We start from the raw sequence: 22,114 nt of genomic DNA, 5'->3' as shown, positions 1-22,114 counted from the left end.
GAAACTATGATATTTATATGTATAAAAGTTCTAATAACAACAAAAGATTACATAACCCAATGGAAAATGAACAGAGGCCAATAATAGGCAATTAATAAAAGTCATGAAATACAGAAAAAAAACATAACCTCATTGATAATCAAAAGAAATGCAGATTTGCCTTACTGGTATGGCTCAGTGGTTGAGCAGCGACCTATGAACCAGGAGGTCATGGTTCAATTATAGTCAGGGTACATATCAGGTTGTGGGCTCAATCCCCAGTGTGGGGCGTGCAGGAGGCAGCCAAAAAAATGATATTCTTTCATCATTGATGTTTTTCTCTCTCTCTCTCCCTCTCCCTTCCTCTCTGAAATCAATAAAAATATTTTTTAAAAAGAAGGAAATGAAAATTAAACAAAGATATAAAAGCATATTAAACCTATCAAACTAACCAGGATTATAACACTTGCTAGAAACCAATCTTAATGTAAGGAAACAAGCATGTGACTAGACTGGTGGGTATAGGATGGTACATCTGTGGGAAGTATGTAAAATGTGTGTCAAAAATGTTAATATTCATACATTGCCCCCAAAATACTACTTATAAACAAAAATTGGAAGCAATCCAAATGCCCATCATCAATTGACCAGGTAAAGAAATTACAGTATAAACACACAAAGAAGTACTAACTATATAACCATGTAGAACTACACGAATGGAAGAAAGCCCATTGTATCTTATTGAAAATACCAATAGGAAAAATATATGTATCTATGTTTATTATGTTATGTAATAGAATACTCTATTGCATTATCTACTTAATTGCATTATCAACTTAACCCCCCCTTCATGCGTGCATGTGCACACACACATTCACACACACACACACACAATCACATTTATACAGAAAAAAGTAACTAAATTAATAACATATTATCAAAAATGGCTATGTCAGGAAGGTTTAAATGATAGTCTTCCACTGTCTGTTTTCTATACTTTGGTACTGTGGAATTTTTAATAAAAAACATAGATTACTCTTAAAATTAAAACATGTTTCTACTTAGGAAAAAAATCTTATTAGACTGTAGTAAAGAGAATGTGATGCAAAACTGCAAACAAGAGCCATAAAATGTTTCACGTGATCATGTAATAAAAATAATGCTCTCTTACAGATCAGAGAAAAGAAATTTTGATATATAATATTGTTCCTTTTTCTTTTCTTTTTTTTTTCAAAATAGGGAGGAATTTCTTACCAAACAGTCTTTGCAACAGTCACCATATGCACATTCAGCAGATGATTTAAGCTTACAAGTACTTCCTTCACAACAAGGGTCCAATTCACATTCCTGTGAAAAGAAAATGACTGGCAATAAAAAAAAATGAGTTATTGTCATCAATAATCATTAATAAAATTCTTATCTTAGACCTCAAAACTATTTCTTTCTAATCTGACAATAGCAATTAATCTCTGGAAACAAGTCACTATGCTGGATTTGTCAGTGATTCTTTCGTTGCAACTACCAGGTCTCAACATACATCAAAGGATTGAAATCATTGAGAGTATGTGTCTTCATCTGCTGGTACTGCCAGAACAAGATACCATAGATGATGGCTTAAGCAAAAGAAATTTATTATGTCACAGCTCTGGAAGCTAGACATCTAGGATCAAAGTTCCAGCCAATTCAGTTTCTGGTGAGGACTCTCTTCCTGGCTTGCAGACAGCTGCCTTCTTGCTGTCTTCTTAAAAGGCCTTTCTTCAGTGTGTGTGTGTTCAGAGAAAGAGAGCAAGAGAACTTTCTAGAATCTCTTCTTATAAGGACACCAGACCTATCAGATCAGAGATCTGTTCCTAAGATCTATCCCATTATGACACATTTAGTCCATAATAGTATATTTAACCATCACAAGGAAATTAAGCATCCATTAATGCATTTCTCTTCATGCTCAGGGTCTGACTTCTCTGTTGAGTGGGTCTTCACCCTATGTGGACATTCTTTTTTTTTTAATTTAAATTCTTTATTGTTTAAAGTATTACATGAGTCTCTTTTTTCCCCCATTGACCTCTCCCCAGCCACCCTTAACCCCAAGCACAAGTCTCACCCCCCTGTCTATGTCCATTGGTTTTGCTGATATGCATGCATACAAGTCCTTTGGTTGATCTCTTATCCACCTTCCCTCATAGGTTATACATTCTGTTCAATGCTTCTATGTCTCTGGTTCTATTTTTAATCATCAGTTTATTTTGTTCATTATATTCCACAAATGAGTGAGATCATGTGATATTTATCTTTCTCTGACTGGCTTATTTCGTTTAGCATAATTTATGCTCTCTAGTTCCATCCATGCTGTTGCAAATGATAAGAATTCCTTCTTTTTTACACCAGCATAGAATTCCTTTGTGCAGATGTACCACAGTTTTCTAATCCTGTCATCTACTAATGGGCACTTGGGCTGTTTTCAAATCTTAGCTATTGTAAATTGTGCTGCTATGAACATAGGGTGATATCCTTTCTGATTTGGTGTTTCTGTTTTCTTGGGATACATGCCTAGAAGTGGGATTACTGGGTCAAATGGAAGTTCAATTTTTAATTTTTTGAGGAAACGCCATACTGTTCTCCATAGTGGTTGCACCAGTCTGCATTCCCACCAACAGTGCAAGAGGGTTCCTTTTCTCCGCATCCTCGCCAGCACTTGTCATTTGTTGATTTGTTGATAGCCATTCTGACAGTTGTGAGATGGTACCTCATTGTTGTTTTGATTTGTATCTCTCGGATTAGTGACTTTGAGCATGTTTTCATGTGTCTCTTGGCTTTCCGAGTGTCCTCTTTCAAAAAGTGTCTATTTAGGTCCTTTGTCCATTTTTTGATTGTATTATTTTCCTTTTGTTGAGTTGTATGAGTTCCCTGTAAATGCTGGAGATTAAACCCTTATCAGAGATAAAATTGGCAAATATGTTCTCCCATGCAGTGGGCTTTCTTGTTGTTTTGTTGATGGTTTCTTTTGCTATGCAGAGCTTTTTATTTTGATGTAGTCCCATTTGTTTATTTTCTCCTTAGTTTCCATTGCCCTAGAAGCTGTAGTGGTAAAGATATTGCTGCGACATGTGTCTGCTATTTTGTTGCCTATGGCTTCTTCTAAGATTTTTATGGTTTCTCTTCTTACGTTTAAGTCCTTTATCCATTTTGAGTTTATTTTTATGTATGGTGTAAGTTGGTGGTCTAGTTTCATTTTTTTTTTGCATGTATCTGTCCAATTTTCCCAACACCATTTATTGAAGAGACTGTCTTGACTCCATTGTATGGTCTTGCCTCCTTTGTAAATATTAATTGAGCATAATGGCTTGGGTCAATCTCTGGGTTCTCTGTTCTGTTCCATTGGTCTATATGTCTGTTCTTGTGCCAGTACCAGGCAGTTTTGAGAACAGTGGCTTTTTATCTTTCTTGGCTTCTCCCACCCCACTTTGGGCCACCATTGCTCTCCAACCCCACAAGCTCCTACCCACAGAGACACCTACTCTCCTATGTCCCAACTGATGTCTTCAGCTCTGAATTGTTCAGGAAAGGAAGGAAAAACAGAAGAGAGAAGAAGATAGGGGAAATGAAGAAAAGGTGAGAAAGGAAGGAAAACTAGCTTTCTTATTTCTTATTAAAATAAGATGTCACCTTTGAGGGAGACTGGGTTAAAAAAAAACACATGGAACTTTTTGCATTACCCAAGAGAAGTGAAAACGTAAGTTCATGTAAAGACTTGTAGGTGAATGTTCAAGCAGCTTTTTGTGTTAATAGCAAAATACCAGAAACACCACAAATATACATCAAGAGATGAATTGACAAACTATAGTTTATCCATACTATTCAATTTATTGTAGTTTATCATACTATTGTTGGTAAACAACAATACAAACAAATGAGTTACTGACACTGTAGCAATGTGGATAATCTCGAAAGAATTATGCTGAGTGAATGAAGCTAGACAAAAAAAGAGTATTCTACTTACATGAAACATTAGGAAATGCACACTAATGTGTAATGTCAAAAAACAGATCAGTGATTGTCTGAGGAGAATGGGGGATTACCAAGGGTTGCAAAGAACTTTTTGGATGATATGTTCATTATCTTGATAGCAGTGACAGTTTCACATCTATATATATAAAAGCCAAGCAACAGAAATGCCAGAATGACTGGAACAACCAGTCGCTATGACAGGCACTGCGGCCGATTGGCCCACCCACCCCAATCAGGGGTGGGGCCAGCCGGCCAACCGCCCGCAGCCCCTCCCCCCTGCCAGCCTGTCCTGATGAGCCCCCATTGGGGCTCAAATATCAAATTCTGCATGAATTCGCGCACCAGGCCTCTAGTTTTAAAATAAAAGTTACCCCACCTGTGCACAAATTCGTGCACTGGGCTTCTAGTATGTATATAATGTGTCAAAATATATCAACTTGTATGCTTTAAACATGGGCAGTTTATTATTGACCAAGTCTTCAATTGCCTATTTCTTACCCTTTGCTTTGTTTTGACCAAATGTTAATAAAGGTTCTTTCTTTTATATAGGTCCCTGGACTCTGTTTGTCCCCCTCATCAGCTAGCTTCCCCTAGAAATCAGCTGACCACAGCAGAACACTTTCCTCTCAGTCCTTACTGGTTATTCCCCTTGCTTTTCAGCTTCTCCTTAAAAGATTCTGCTTATCTCTGCTTTGCCCCCACCTTTACCCTATTAAAGAAAAACCTTTTTCTCTTTGATTCTGAGATACTTGCAGATTTTGGAGATCAGAATGGTCTCCCTATTACAATAGCCTTTCCTTATCTAAGTCCTAATTTAGTTTTTTGACATTGCATTCAATTATACTTCAATAAAGCTGTTAACTTTTTTTTGAAAAACACTGTAAGATGGCTTCATAAAAAAAGAGAATTAGGAAACAGTGTATACATGTATTCTGATTATGATAAAAGTATAATTTTAAATGGTTCTGTAATAACTAACCATTAGTGGACAGAAGTTAATTTTCTACCCCAGTCCACATGATTCCCTCAATTAAAGAGTAATCTAAAAATTTTTAACTTAAAAAGTATAAAGAAGCTATGATGATAATCTTGAAAAAGAGTACTATTAGTCAAATACAAAATTCAGAAAGTCTTAAGAAAAATAATTGATAAACTTGCCTTCATTTAAATTTTAAATTTCAATATAATAAAAATACATGCGATAAAAAGCTAAATAACAAGAGTAAACCCTAATGTAAACTGCAGACTTTGAGTGATAATGATGTGTCAATGTAGAGCCATCAATTGTAACAAATGTACCTCTGTGCTGCAGGATGTGGACAATGGAGAAGTGCTTGTGTGCGGGACAGGCAATATATGGAACTCTCGGTACTTTCCACTCAAATTTGCTTTGACCCTAAAACTGCTCTAAGAAATAAAGTTGATTAATATTTTTAAGCTTAATGATAAGCAAAAGAGAGGAAATATTAGAACATATTCACAAAGGACTTTGCCCATAATACATGAGTTGTTAGAAGTAGATTTAAAAAAATCAGCAGCACAACATATAAACTTATGCAGGATATAAAATAACTCAGAAGAAAACTATGCATATGGTCTAAAAGCATATGAAAAGTGATAAAAACTAAATGAAACTTGAAGCAAATATAATCAGTTGAGAGGGTATATGGGAGGAGCTAGAGCTTATGGAAGTTTTCACATTCCACAAAATCCTACAGGAAGAACTCTATGTTAATAATAGAGTGATATGGTTCTAACTTCCTTCTCCCTTCTATAAATACCTCTCTATCTTGGCATGTAGGCCAGAGTGTGCACATGTGATCATGTAATTTTTGTCCTTCATTTTTTTTATGTGATGTATCACATTTATTGATTTGCCAGACTTGCATCTCCAATGGGTGGAAAGAGTGGGAATGAGGGACATCTGTAATACTATCAACAATAAAAGTATATTTTTTAAGAATAAATTATTTTTAAAAACATAAAATATGTAAGGATAAAGAACTGAGAATGCCTGGAAAGGCAAAGAATGTGGTCATCCTAATAGCATAATGTTAATTTAGAAATTAAACATGCTTTATTAGGCCTTATTTTCCTCATTTGAAAATGAGGATATAAAAAATATCAATCTGTTTGGGCTACTGTGAGAATTATACCATGTACAACATTGAGCAGAAGTCCTGACATGCAGCAATAATGCGATGAAGGCCAATTACAATTTCATCATATAATACACACTGCCTTTCTATAATTGGAAGTCTTCCGGCAAAGCCAGGTGTGGTCGGGTGAAAAAGAAGAACTTGTGGGAAAGATTGAGAATAGAGTGAAGCTTACACAAAAATGAACAAATTTCTTTTTTTATTATTGTTTAAAGTATTACAAATAGTAGTACATATGTCTCCCTTTTTTTTTTTCCAGTGACCATTCCCCAGCCTCTCCTACCTATGCCTAGGAGGAGGCCATTTGGAGAGGAGAATGGCTAAGATACAGAACAATAATAATAAAGATGAGCATGGGTTAATGGAAATAAGTATGGGCATCAGGTGTGATAAAACCACAGATCAGTAGGTAAACTAGAGGTTAAATAAGGAAGGATGTTAATTTCAGTGCTAAGAACTTTGTTAATGAAGGGCTCTGGAGAATGAGCCAGCTTCAATTTATTATTAAAATGAGTTCAACCAAATAAATATTTCTGCAATGGCAGTGCCAGACAGAATGTGAGAGCTTACAAGTAGAGCCAAGTGAAAAACCGAGTCATTCTTTAAAGTAAATAAATGACCCAATAACCATAACAGAAATGGTAGAAGCTAGCACACAAAAATAAAGAGTCGGCATGGCGCTTTCCTTGACATCAAAACAGATGACACCATTGGTTATGTTCTGGGAAGGAGATGACCAGTCCCAGGAACACGTCCCCACAAGGAAAATGCCAATCCTCTTTCTGCCACTAAGCTTTACTTTAGCTCCTGTGCCACAGTTGCCCACAGCAAGCTATTTTATTTTTTGCAAACCCTGAAGGAATGTAACAAAGCAGAAAGCAAACATTCAACTGACCTTTGGAGAACCACAGTCACACTCTTCCCCGGGGTCCACCAACTTATTGCCACAGAAAGGAGCACTATAGGCTTCATCAGGCTTAGGAATATTAAGAAGGCAGTTTCCTCCTTTATTTAAAGTTAACTTCTCAAAGTCCTCTGCACTGCAACTGCTGAAGTTCCTGGAACCTCTATAATAAACATCAGGAAAAAGAGCTCATGTCACAGCAATTACTCTTTTCAAAAAATGTACGTCATGTCTTCGACCAACTAGAAATGAATATTTAAAACAGCAGTTAACAAGCTAACCAAAATAGAGAGAAATGAGAATTAATGTCTATTTCTAAAAAATATAAAACATTATTTCACTTACTATATAATAATTACTATTTGGGTTACAATATATTATACCTCTATGAAAAAAATCTTCCAAACAATCACTTTCATTGAAATATAAAATCATAAATCTCGTCAGAAGACAGTTTAAAGATGATCTAGTCCTATCCAGAATTAAGTTTTATTTATATTCCATAGTAAAAGGTCTTCAAGTATTCGGAGCTAGCTATACGTTTACCCAATCTTCTTTTCACTTATTGTTTTACTCAGTCACTATAAAATATTTTCACATATTCCCACTAACTATATTTACTTTTGAAGACTAGTGGGAAACACACCCAAATATACAATAAGAATCTTTGAGAAATCCAAGTCACATTAAAATTTTATCAGGGGAATTTAGTGCCCTGAAAGAACCCCTTTTTCATCAGGTTGAGCAATGTTGCCAAAGTAGCAGTGGGAATAAAAACGGTTGCATTATAGTGTTTGAGGAAGCATTCCTATCTATGTTGAGTCTCTGTAAATCCCAGGAATCTAAGGAACAGTTCCTTCCTGTGAAATTTTGTCCCCTGGGTATTCAGTACACTCTTCTTTGCTAACTGACCCAAAATCTCCAGGGAAGGAGATAGTCCTGGCTCTAGGCTCTTGGGAATGGAAGGCAGTCTGTCTAGAACATTTTGGAACTGTTAACTACTACTCGACAAAAACGTCTTTGAATATGAGATGCTGAAGGGTTTTAACAGATTGGCAGAGAAGGAACATGAACGATCAATTGCCTATTACAAAAGAATGAGTAAAGACAATATTTTGACTCACACAGAAAGGAAAGGTATGGCACAAGCTTTTTGACAATAACAACACTTGTTTTCCATATTCTTTTTCTTGCTACTCTCTGTTTAAGGATATAGTAAGGAGTCTTTTTACAATATCATTCATTCAACAAATATTTGTTAAACATTTTTTATGTTCAAGGCACTCTTCTTTGTTAAGGGATAACACAGTACTAGTAAACAAAGCAAAAATCCCCACCTCTGTGAAGATGATGTTCAAGTGAATGAGACTGTAAACTTAATAAGTATATTCAAGCCCTAGCCAGTTTGGCTCAGTGGATAGAGCATCAGCCTGCAAACTGAAGGGTCCCAGGTTCGATTCTGGTCAAGGGCACATGTCCAGGTTGTGGGCTTGATCCCCAGTAGGGGGTGTGCAGGAGGCAGCCAATAAATGATTATCTCCTATTGTTGATGTTTCTCTCTCTCTCTCCCTCTCCCTTCCTCTCTGAAATCAATAAAAATATATTTAAAAGATATATAAGTAAATTCAATAGTATATTAGGTGATAAGTGCAATTGAGGGAAAAGGTGAAGAGGTGAAGGGGATAACCTGTGTAGGCAAAGAAGCGATTGCAATTTTTAAAAGAGCTGTCAGGACAGGCATTTCAAACATTGTGACAATTGAATCAAAACTGGCTATCTGGGGCAAGGGAACATTACAGGGAGAAGGAACAAGTACAAAAACCCTAAAATAGAAGCCTGCCTTGCATGCTCAAGAAAAAATAAAGAAGCCAGAAAGGTTGGAGTGGGAGCGAGTCAGTGAAGGAATGGGTAATGTGAGATACCATCAGTGAAGGTGGGAATAGGCCATTGTAAGAAATTGACTTTTTACTATGAGAGAAAGGAGGAGATTGGGAAAAGGGAGAAGGGAGAGAATGACAATAGAAAGTGTTGAGCAGGAGCGACTTGATCTGAATGGTTACTATGCAAAAGGCTACTGCAGAATTCCACTTAACAATGACAGAGCAGCCCGATAGCAGTGGGAGTAGTAAGAAGTGTTTGGATTATGTATATGTTTTAAAGAAATAACCATTTTCTGTAAGTTTTATTTGTGACAATAAAAATGTTTTGTCCTAATATATCACAAGTTGCACCAGAATAAGAAGACCCAGCAAGAGTTATTTGCAGTGCTTCCCTTCCTACAGCTAGGTTCAGCAGCATATAGTAAACTAGAAGGTTCCTTAATCAGGACTAAGAAATCCTATAGAAAAAAAAATAAAAGATGACTTTGCTCAACCTGATGGTGATTGTTAGAGATCAGAAAGCTGACGGGTCATAGCATTGATAGGAAGCAATCATCAATAAGAAAATAGAATCATCCAGCCAGTGTGGTTCAGTGGTTGAGCATCGGACCCATGAACCAGGAGGTCACAGTTCAATTTCTGGTAGGGGCATATGCCTGGGTTGCAGGCTCGATCCCCAGTGGGGAAAGTGCATCAGTGAAGGTGGGAATAGGCCATTGTAAGAAATTGACTTTTTACTATGAGAGAAAGGAGGAGATTGGGAAAAGGGAGAAGGGAGAGAATGACAATAGAAAGTGTTGAGCAGGAGCGACTTGATCTGAATGGTTACTATGCAAAAGGCTACTGCAGAATTCCACTTAACAATGACAGAGCAGCCCGATAGCAGTGGGAGTAGTCAAAGATAAAGGACACAGAATAAGAGGGAAACTTGAGTTGCAGAGCAGGATCTCTCTGATTTAAAAACAAAACACACACACACACACACACACACACACACACACACACACACACACACGATGATGCAACAGAAAACAGCACCATTAATAAATCTAAGAAATGTATTGCCATCTGGTGGAGCAAGTCAGTCCATTTCATTTAGGAATAGGCTAAGCCATCTGTCTAATGAGGCCCACCACATCTTAAATTGTCAATCCAACACTATCTGTCCTATTCTGTCCTCTGCCCAGAACACTTTCCTGTTCAAAGTGGAAGTTAGTGCAATGTCCTCTCTGGGATAGTTCACATTTCCCTCAAGAGAAGCAGGTCCCCCTTCATTCAGGTGTCACTTATGCTCTTTTTTGGAAGGTGGAAAACCTTTCATTCTCCAAAACTTGGTATTTTTAGATCTAGAAATCAATGTGCCTTCTTTAGAAGTCTTTTAGGACCAAGCTATTACAAGTATTGCCTCAGATTATAGCTTCCAAGAATCTCTGTGTTTGCTATGGACCCAATTTTAGCCAACCATTCCTAAAGTGCTTCTGTGCTAATCCCCTATAAGCAATGAAATGCTGATATTTTATTCCTTACACAACCTCCCCAGTCCCAGCTGTCTCTTTAACTACATCTCCAAACTTAAGACCATTCTTGAGCCATGCCCCATTTCAACCCAGTAAGCCCAACATATTTCTGCTTCATATACAAAAGAACAATAAAACAAAGACAGAAACTCAAGTGGTGAACATTTGCAAGTAGTGACTACATACACTTACCCAATACTTATATTTGCCCACAAGCTACCTCTCTGCCCCAGACAAGTAAATTACAAACAGGACATTCTTCTTTTAGCCCTGATTTATTTTAATTTACTACACTAACATAAAATTATTACAAGATCAAGAAAATATGTGGAAACTCACATACTACCTTGTTACACAATCACAGAACCTCCCCAAAAGGCAAAGGCAACAATCAACAAATATATGTATCCTAAAATCCCTATTAGATTGCTAAATAAAAGTGTGAAACTATTATGGTACTGGTAGTAATGGGAACATAATATCAAGACAATCCACTCAGATATATTTGAAATATAATTATCCTCTGACATTTTTTTTAAAATAAATTTAAGCCCAGCCAGCATGGCTCAGCAGTTGAGCACTGAGCTATGAACCAGAGGTCATGGTTCGATTCCCAGTTGGGGCACATGCCCAGGTTGTGGGTTTGATCCCAAGTGGAGGCGTGCAGGAGGCAGCCGATCAATGATGCTCTCTCATCATTGATGTTTCTATCTCTCTCTCCCTCTCCCTTCCCCTCTGAAATCAATAAAAATATTTTTAAATAAATAAATTTTAAAACTCCACAACAAAATCAGCAATACAATATTTCCAGCATACATTGTCAGTTCTCAAGAATATATTCCAGGGAACACTGGTAACAGCAATCACCTAAAAGTTCAATACTATTAAATATTTATATTTATAACAGAATGGGCCAACTTAGGCACAATAGGCACGTGCCTAGGACCCCTCATACTTTCAATGGCCCACAAAAATGTTTAAAGATTAGTTTCTTTTAAAATCAGAAGAAGAAAAATGGGAAGTCACAATAATGAATATATAATAATAAATCCAGCCTGGGTTATATTCATCTTGATTCTGAGATATCTTGAACTTTAGACAAATAAAAACAGGTTTTTCCCCTCACGTTTTTTCAAAATGGTTATAACTGGTTTAAAGGGAATCTATTTTATACACTTAAAACTATATTTCTAATACTATTTAATTGATTCCCTTGCTGTTCAAAACTAGACAATCATATCATCTGAGCTTTCCCCTTTTCAAATAATTATTCCTAAATCTTTTCCTTATTCAATGCATTAGCTGATGCAAAACAAGATAAAGTAATGGGACTGACAAATATTTTCCCCATCCTTTTCCACTGTGCTCTATGCTTGCTGGAGAATGACCTGTATGGACTGTATCCAATAAAACACAGCCAAATAAGGGGCACTGGCAGAGACAAGAAGGCAGCAGGAGAATAAGGCGGATTAGTTCCTCTGGATCCCTCTCCATCAGGTCACCTTATGTTGGCAGTTTCCCACTATTTCAACTTCTGTAGGGCTACTGTTATTAGCTAATAACAGGGCTAATAGCTACTGTTTTCCTCTCCAAGAGCCAATTACATTCCCTCCCTTTATGTCTTTTACATCCCTATAAGGTTATATTTTTAAGTTAGCCAAAAAAAAATTTATTTGCAGCTCTTCTCACAGGGAAAATGGTAAGTTGCCTAATATTTGACATAATCTTATATACATGTTTAAGTAAGCCTTCTTTTGGTAAAATATATGGCCAACTGGACACTTGAAGTTTTACTTATAAAATTAACCATACTAATATTTATTTAAACCTCTATAATCTTAAGGACTTATCAGAAATTTAATATCATAATTTGTGGCCCAATATTTGGATTTTTGCAGCTTGATCTCTGAAGCTGCTTACAAAGCATAACTTGCCCTTTTGGGCTCAGAACCCACCTACAGAGTAAGCAGTAGCCCCTGTACTGTTTGTTAATCATACTCCTTGAATCACTGTTAAATAATACTTCCTGTACTATAATTGTGTGATAAGAAAACAGCCTTTTGTTCTATGGCCTGGGCTGAAACTAGGATGTTGACAAATGCTTAATCATATTTTACCTATTGTTCTCATCTCAAACCACACATGCTTGGCCACTGAGTCAACCAACTGTTAAAAGTACAGTTGCCCCTACCAATCAGAAAACAAATACTGTGAGTTTACGGTCTCATTTCCCCTAGCAACCCATCTCTTTGATTGTCAGCTCTTTACAATTTTTGCCTTTATAAACCTTGCCTTATCCCATCCATTTTGGAACATCTATTTCAGCGGTTCTCAACCTGTGGGTCGCGACCCCTTTGGGGGTCGAACGACCTTTTCACAGGGGTCGCCTAAGACCATCAGAAAATACATATATAATTACATATTGTTTTTGTGATTAATCACTATGCTTTAATTATGTTCAATTTGTAACAATGAAATTGGGGGTCACCACAACATGAGGAACTGTATTAAAGGGTCGCGACATTAGGAAGGTTGAGAAACACTGATCTATTTGGTTCATACCAAGGGCTACATTTCCTGGTTTGTAAATCATTACCTGAATAAACTCTCTTTTAATTTTTCAGAAAGTTTCTTCCAGACTTCTGTTTACATTTTATATGTGTTTTGTTTACATAATCTGTCAATGATTAAGAAAGAGATTTTAAAATTTTCTCTAATATATAGGAACATTTTCCCTTGAGGTGCTTTTTACATTATATATCTTAATAACGTAAAATTTAAAAAAAACTATGACAAATGTTCATTAATGATTATATATCTCATAAATGAAAAGTGATAATTTTTGTCTTATTTTGAGTCTCTTTGATACAGGTGTGTTTCCTGAATATAATTATAATGGTTTGTGACCTTTTACTGATATATTTATTAGGTTAATATGTTGTCTTCCGCCATTAAAATGTAAATTCTGTACAGGACAAGTCTTTATCTAACTCACTGAGATAGTCTAAGTGCCTAAAACAAAGTCTAGCACATAGTGCTCAATAAGTATTTGATGAGTGAATGAAGTATGGGTCATACCATTTTAAATTCCACTACAGCACTGTTTCATGACATTCCTTCCTCTTACTGTTCCTTTTTTCATTAGTCTCTTATTTTATCTCGCTGTTGATTATTTCTTTCTTTCCCCTGAATCTATGTCTTCCTCAACTTCACTGCCAGCCAGAGCAAACACTAAACTTACTTCCCTGTCCAACATAAAATATTTTACAATCATGACTTTTCTTGTGAATATAATTACACTTCTATTAAGGATAGTTTTTTCATAAGTGCTATACTAATTCTTCCATATCTATTTTTCAGCCTAGTATTTGCTCAAAAATCAATAAATTCTGCAGTAAATCCTGCTTGAGTGCTTCCCCTTTATACCAGTATGTGATTACAATTATATTCTCATATTTAGAGTGATGGCTAACAGAAGCTTTATTATTTTTTCAGTGCCCTAGGAGCTTGAGGAAAATAGAAAAGGGAGTGAATCCTTAGGGCCATGGATATTCCCCATATGAAATCTTCATCTGTGTTTGTTAGAGATGAACATCTTTCATATCTAATTTTTTCTCTGACTCAGCTTCTAATCCACACATGCACTGTGGTCATGTCCAGTTCTCTGCTTAGCACAACGGCCTACTAAAGCAGGATGGAACCTTGTTGCCTTCTGAGAACTCTGCATCAAAAAGAAGCCCAACAACTCAATGGTTCTTGTTCACCCTTAGACCCTCAATTGTAATTATTTTTGAACCCTGGCAAAAGAAGGGGTTCTAAGATCACAGGCTCTTGACCTAGACTTCTTGATTTCAAATCCCAGCTTCACCACTTCCTTAGATGTGAGACCTGTTTCCTCATCCATAGAGATAACAAAGTACCTACATCTCATTAGGTTGTTGCACATTAACTGATTAATACCTTTTAAGTGCCTAGAACAGTGCCTGATACAGAAACAGAGTTCAATAAATGTTAATGCTTCTTTCTCCTTCTCTTTGTCTTGCCTCTCACCTTTACGTATAAAACTGGAAATGTTAGGACTACATCAAGATCTCTTCCACCTACAGTGACAACAGTTTTCTCATGAGGTTTGTGAGTAAATGTTTCATATTGTCCTTCAATCTATATTCTAACCTGCACTGATTTGAGCAGAATCCCTTCCCTAATTTGTAATTCAGATATAAATTTTTCCATGTTCTTATATCTTTTGGTCTGTCAACTGGTTTAAAGAAGAGTGTTAGCTACATGCCTGTGCCTAAATAAATATTTCTTGCTGAAAGCTTTGTGGAATTATTTATTTAATTAAAATACAGACTTCTCATTGGTGTATCATGTAATTAGTTTCAGGGGAACCAGGGATAATTTTTCCTGTTTTTTAACATAGACATGAGTATATCCCAGAGTTTAAGAAATACTGATCTACAATACCACATTATAAAGAATAAGAAGAAAGAACTCATTACTCACGATGCTCCTGAATTCATAATGCAGCTCTTTGCTCCACAAACACAATTTCTCCCATCATCATGATTCATTCCAAGGTTATGACCCAACTCATGAGCAACAATAGATGCAAATGTCTCCACTGTGATTTGCCCAAACTGTCCAAACACAAGAAGGTATTACCTCAGTTTCTCAGCAAAAGGATATGTTTTGTTTCTGAAATTATTTTTTCACAAAGGAAATTTATCACAATAATGTTAATAGTATATATGATAAATCAAGCATCCAACATCAGTACTTATACATTTCAGCCTAGTAAGAAACTCGTGTGACTCAACACACTGATGAAGATAGACTCTTTAAGCAATAGATCAAATACTTTAGCACCAATAGATTATTCATGGTGGTCTATGGGAAAACAAGTTCATGGTTCTAATTTAATTTTCTTAAGTGAGGTCTCTATTTTCTCATCCATAAAAAGTGAGGAGCTAATAAATATTAGGATACTTAATCCAACTCATCTATCACTTCTACATTGTCCCTGATAAAACCCAAAATATAGTTTTAAGGATGAGGGAAGGAAGTATAGAGTCAAGAAATGCTTGACACTCTCCTAATGCAGATGGTGAATGCTTGACACTCTCCTAATGCAGATGGCCAAAGGTGAATATCAAGAACAAAAATGTACCACATTAATCCCGCCTGCGTGGCTCCTTGAACACACTGTTCCCACAAATGCCATTCCTGCAGTCCCACCAAAACCTTTCTTCCTAAATAAAAAGAAAAGGTGAAAGTTATAACAAGTAACATTTTGAAGTCAGAAAACAATAAAGCCTTCTCTCTTTTATCATCAGAGAATGAGATTAATATTACAAATTCGTTTTTTAGAAAAATGAAGATACCAAACCAAATGTTTTCTACCTTCTAATGAAAAACCTCCCTAAAATGCATTACATTTATTTATGCAAAAATTCTTGTGAGAGACAGGGAGCAAACTCAATGAACATATGCACACAGGAGGCTACAAGGCAGGAAGCACAGGGAACAATAAGGTCACAGTGGCCTCCATATGGTTCATCACTTGTATCCCAGGATCTATTCCCTCTGCCTGGAACTTTCTCACCCAAATATACCCCTAACTCACTCCCTCACCTCCTTCAGGTCTTTAGGCAAAATCTTCTGACTGAGATCTTATTTTGCCATGTTATCTAAATTTCAACTTTATTCCTCCAATACTTTTATTTTTCCACCTTACCATTTATCTTTATTTATCTAGTGCCCGGTGCACAAATTCATGCTCATTGAAAAGAAATTAATTAGAAGGTGGCTGGCAGGGCAGGACTGGGCAAGATGGATGGGCCGGATATGCCCTAGAGCCAACCCCCCAGGGTCCCTCCCAACCAGCCACACCTGGGGCGATGCCATGGCTTGAAGGGCATCTGCGGACTGAGCAAGGTCCCTCTGGCAGGTGGGGTCCCTTGGCCTAGCCTGCAGGGATCAGGCTGAAACCAGCTCTCCGACAACCCCTAAGGGGTCCCGGATTGCAAGAGGGTAGTTCTCGGGTAATGCATCCAAGAATGGGGCTCCTTCCTCTCTGGTTCTGGGGTATGTCACCCAAGAACCACTGCTGCCAAGTCACACAACTCAGCAGGTCCTATGTTGAGCATCTGCTCCCTGGTGGTCAATGTGCGTCATAGCTACTGGTTGGAGCGTCTGCCCCCTGGTGGTCATTGCTCATCGTAACTACCGGTGGGACAGTCTGACAGTTGCTTAGCCTTTTATATATATAGATATAGATATTATATATACTTATTTATCTCATTTATGGCCAATCACCTCCACCAGAATATGGACTCCATGAGAGCAAGAAGTTTTGTCTGTTACGTTTACTGCTCTACCTCAGTGCCTATGGTACACACCTAATGAATATCTTTTAAATGAATGACTAAATCCTTCTCTGGAGCATCTGACCAGCCAAGAGAAAAGGACTTGAGATATTGACATAAGGGGATTTCCGAGAAAAATTTCAACCAGATCACCATATAGTGAACTCCAAAGTCCCCAAGCCCCCTCTCATGTACTCAATGCTTCCAAAAGGCTTTCAGTACCTCATTTTAACCACAAACAAAACACCAGAGATCATGAGACATTGGGAAATGCCTCTAACACAACAGATAGAGACCAAAAAGAGGGGGAAAGACAGCTTGGTAGGCATACTTGGGCAAGGCACAGAGAGTATGCTTGATGCCTGTTCCTTTTGGTCTTGTGTGAACTGGATGGCATACTCACTGGGATGAGGATACTTGTAGATGCAATTTTACTAAAAATTAATTAAAAAGTCAGGACCAATCCTTTGTGATTACAGGGCATTAAAAATCCATTTTGGCATTTTCAGTGCCTTGCTTAAATTAACTCACATAACAAAAGAAAACGAAAGAAAATCAGGGGAAGTTTCTCCTCTGAAAAAAATATTTTTTTTTAGGTACCATCAACATCAGAGGTCCTCAAACTTTTTAAACAGGGGGCCAGTTCACTGTCCCTCAGACATTCCACACATGCACACTGCGGGCCCAGGACGAGTCGGCTGCTAAGCAGGACAGGCAGTGGCGGCAAAAACACCCTGCGGGACAGATAAATGTTTTCGGCGGGCCGCATGTGGCCCGTGGGCCATAGTTTGAGGACGCCTGATCAACATTGAGGTAGGCAAAAAGTATTATATAAAATAGAATTTTTTCTTTTTGCAAAAAGCCAGCCTATCAAGCCAGAAAACTTCTAAGGAGGATAAAATGTTTTAAATATTTTCAGTGAAGGTTTTACTGTAAGTTTTTGGAATGTACTTGTAGTAAGTGATTTATATAAGTTTAAGTTTTACTAAGGTACCATGAAATTGCTGTAGAAAAGAAGAAAATTTTTTAAAATATATCAGTAATATTTCAAAGAGACTATGAAAACTATTTTATCCAGGAAATAAAAAACTGATTATGTAAAAAAAAATTTAGGGGAATGAAAAACATCTATTAAACATTAAAAATAAGATAGCCAGAAATTAAAAACTCAATAAAAAGTTTAAAAGTTAAATTTAAGACAATATCCCAAAAAGAACAAAAAGACAAAGAGAAGAAAGGAAACAAAAGATAATTCCTGAAACTATATGGCATCAGTTTCAAAACTGAAATTACCCACTAAGTACACAGCACATCAGTGATAAAAGACCTACACAAAAGCCTATCATCAAGAAAATTAAGACATCTGGGAATTAAGAGAAGATCCTATAAGTTTCCAGAGAAAAAGAAATTTTAAGAAGCCACATATACAGGATCAGAAATCAGAATGATTTAATGGTTCTCAACAGTCATTTTGGAAGTCAAAAGATAGCAGATTCAATTCATTCTGAAGGAAAAAGATTTCATGCCTCGAATTTTATACCCATCCAAATAATCAAAAAGTTATTAAACAAACTACAAAGCACACTTCTGAAAGAATGAGTTACTTAGACCCAAGAATAATCAAAGATCAAAATGAGTTAATTTTTTTAAACTATTTTTATTGATTTCAGAGAGGAAAGGAAAGGAAGAGAGAGAAACATCAATGATGAGAGTCATTGATCAGCTGCCTCCTACAGGCCCCCTACTGGGGATCGAGCCTGCAACCTGGTCATGTGCCCTTGACCAGAATCGAACCCGGGATCCTTTAGTCCACAGTCTGACGCTCTATCTGTTGATCCAAACTGTTCTAGGGCAAGATAATTTTTTAAAAATCTGTTCTGAGACTATTAAATACATTTTCTCAGATGCAAGATGAAAGAAACTATGTTGGGGAGCACAAGAGACTTGGTTGGAAAGTTGTAAGGTCATTCTGATAAAAGGGAAGTGTGTGGAATGCCACCTGCCCTGTTTATCGGAATTCCGACTTAGGGAGAGAGGGGAGTGTTGAAGGTGGCGCCCCTAATTATTCCTTGACCTTTCCAAACAAGCCTGTGCATATGCAGACCCCGGGGTGTTTACTGGAATCCTTATGAATCCCTGCTGGATGCCCTTGCCTAGAGGACAATGTAAACATGTGTGCTCCCAAGATTACTCACCCTACTGATTGTATCTAAAGAGAAAAATTCCAATAAAGGCCTAAGGAGGCAGGCAATAGAGGCTGCTCTGGCTACTAAAGCCAGGAGCCCTTTAGCCCTGTCTTGCACAATCAAACTGTGTTTGAGTAATCTGTTCAGGGGCTGCTGGTCAGCCCCCGCAAAACTAGAATACATGCCATACCAAAAGGAGAGAGTAAACTAAACCCAAGAAAGTGGAAGGACATGGGATTAAGGTGACAGGAAATTGAACACAGAAGAGAGATATTATTATACTCTCACTTGGTCCTATTGTATGAAATTAAGTTTTCTTTATTTAAATAAATGATCAAAAACCTTAAGAAAATATAACCTTGCCCTAGCTGGTTTGGCTCAATGAATAGAGCGTCGGTCTGCGGACTGAAGAGTCCCGGGTTCGGTTCTGGCCAAGGGCATGTGCCTGGGTTGCGAGCTTAATCCCCAGTGGGGGGCATGCGGGAGGCAGCTGATCGGTGATTCTCTCTCATCATTGATGTTTCTATCTCTCTATCCCTCTCTTCCTCTCTGAAATCAATAAAAATATTTAAAAAAAGAAAATATAACCTTAATAAAAGAAAACAAACAAAAATTATTATTCTGACCATCTCATTAATAGAACTTCTTAAAAATCACTTACAGAACTAGCCCTGGCCAATGTGGCTCAGGTGGCTGGAGTATCATCTCCTATATCAGTGATGGCGAACCTATGACACGCGTATCAGAGGTGACACGTGAACTCATTTTTTTGGTTGATTTTTCTTTGTTAAATGGCATTTAAATATATAAAATAAATATCAAAAATATAAGTCTTTGTTTTACTATGGTTGCAAATATCAAAAAATTTCTATATGTGACACAGCACCAGAGTTAAGTTAGGGTTTTTCAAAATGCTGACACGCCGAGCTCAAAAGGTTCGCCATCACTGCCCTATATCAAAAGGTTGCAGGTTCAGTTCCGGGTCAGGGCACATATGTAAGGCAACCAATCAATGTTCTCTCTCACATTGATGTTTTTCTCTCTCTCTCTTTTCTCTCCTTTTTCCCTCTAAAATCAATGAGCATTTCCTCAGATGAGGATTTAAAAAGAAAAAATCACTTACAGAATTAGCTGTGCACTGTCATGTCTCCGACGTGTTATAAGAAACTTTTCCCGCCATTGTACAAAGTTCCCCAACACATCACCAGCACCACCAATTGTGCTGATCAGGTTTCCATTTGTCCAAATCTCCAGTCCAACTAGCACAACTCGAATATTTAACATAATATACATCTAGGAAGAAAACAGAAATAAAAGTATAAAAACATATTAAAGAATATCTTTTAGCTTACAATGAAGTAAAATAACTACTTAAATTAAAAACACGACTCCTCACTGGCCAGTGTTGCTCAGTTGGTTGGAGCATCGCCCCGTGCACCAGAAGGTGGTGAGTTCAATTACCAGGAAGGGAACATACCTAGGTTTCAGGTTTGATCCCTGTAGGGGCGCATATAGGAGGCAACCGAGCGATATTTCTCTCTCACATCGATGTTTTTCCCTTCCAAAAAAATATTCCCTTCAATATAATGAGATTCTACCCTCTCACGGGTCTGTTTCCTTGTCCATAAAATAAAAATAATACAAATTCAAAATCCTTTTTATTTTCCATTCCAAAATCTGACATACTCTGAAAATTTTAAGTTTTGGGTAAATTAATTCCAAAACTTGCCCTAAACTAATGCATGCCTATTTATAGTTCACATTTATCTCAATTAATGGGAACATTCACACATTTCACTATAGAAATACTAATGCCTTTGATTACATTATGCTACCCCAAGATCCTGTGGGGTATTATATAATACATAGTGAACCATATGAGCTTTGTGGCCTGTGAGAAAGAAAATACCTACTAAGAAGGGCTCCTAGTGGCTAACTCGGCTCAAATTTAAAAGCAGAGCCTAGAAGCTGTTTCTAAAAAGAGGCCTCTCATGCAAAACTCACTTCATGGAGAAACCTGCACTAAACTGCATGCCTGCACTGTGCTCCTGCCTTTATAAAAGAGTTCCTAGAACTGCATGTCAACCCATAGGACTGAGGCTTTCCCCATCCTAAGCAGCTGTATTCCCATCAGCATCTTCACAGACCAATCAGAGCAACTCCATTCTAACCAGTCAGGACAATGCTTTTTGGACCAATCAAACAGCAAAAATTTAGAGGCCCCATTTGCATGAGGATGGGCCAATCAGAGACCAGGGACAGCACTTCTGTTTATGTAAGTCAGCTCCTCTCTTGTTCAGAGAGCACACCCCCTTTCCACCAAAACTGAGGATTATGTTTCCTCACTAGAGCTGAAACACCCAGGACATCACACTGAGCAGAGCAGTGCAAAGCGGAGCAAAGCAGAGCTGTCTAGCTGCAAGGGCCTCGTCCCACAACCACCATACAGCCATGCTGGTTCATGATCGAGCTGTAACAATATTTAGCTGCCCCACAGTCATGCTGATCTCACAGTTGTGCTGTATCACACCTGAGCTATCTGCACTGAATAAAGTTTCCGTCTTCACTGCACCTCACACACATAGACACTCACACACACAGTGTTGAGTTGGCACCTTTCTAAACTCTTATGTAAAATCTGAATTACACGTACCCCAAAGGTTTCAGATAAATGATTACAGAACTATCTATTTCATAGAAATACTGTGAGGAATAAGTTCATAAATGTAAAGCACTTATCTCAGCTTCAAGAACATTATAAATGCTCAATAGAATGCTATCACCATCATTATCATCATTATCACCATTATTATTATGCTTGATATTCATCAGGAAAACATCTTATAAATAAAATTATCTTATAACATCCTATCTATTAAAAGACAAAAAGGGTAATTGACCATACCTTCGCTACACTTCCCATTGGCTAATCAGGGAGATATGCAAATTAACCACCAACAAAGATGGCGGCCGGCAGCCACGCAGCTGAAGCGAGCAGGAGGCTTGCTTGCTCCAGTGATGGAGGAAGCCAAGGTTCCCCGCCTGCCGCGGCCCGGCTCTGAGCTCCGAAAGCAACAAAGTTTTAATTATAGAAGCTAAACAAACCTCAGATACCT

General features: G+C 37.4%; 1 protein-coding gene across 2 annotated transcripts in view; it reads right to left on the bottom strand.

Moving 5' to 3' along the window:
• The window catches only part of ADAM9 (ADAM metallopeptidase domain 9), a 92,133-nt gene that overhangs the window by 39,583 nt on the left and 30,436 nt on the right, over positions 1-22,114 (bottom strand). For both annotated transcript variants that reach the window (XM_005856442.2, XM_014536428.1), the window contains exons 9-13: positions 20,122-20,291; positions 15,615-15,696; positions 14,951-15,084; positions 7,039-7,210; positions 1,234-1,326 (exon numbers count right to left, since the gene is read on the bottom strand). In XM_005856442.2, the coding sequence (XP_005856504.1) occupies positions 1,234-1,326; positions 7,039-7,210; positions 14,951-15,084; positions 15,615-15,696; positions 20,122-20,291 (651 nt within the window). The remainder of the gene's footprint in view (positions 1-1,233; positions 1,327-7,038; positions 7,211-14,950; positions 15,085-15,614; positions 15,697-20,121; positions 20,292-22,114) is intronic.

This window comes from Myotis brandtii, unplaced genomic scaffold, assembly GCF_000412655.1.
Source record: "Myotis brandtii unplaced genomic scaffold, ASM41265v1 scaffold103, whole genome shotgun sequence".
Taxonomy (NCBI): Eukaryota; Metazoa; Chordata; class Mammalia; order Chiroptera; family Vespertilionidae; genus Myotis; species Myotis brandtii.
This window is presented reverse-complemented; position numbering and strand designations above follow the sequence as displayed.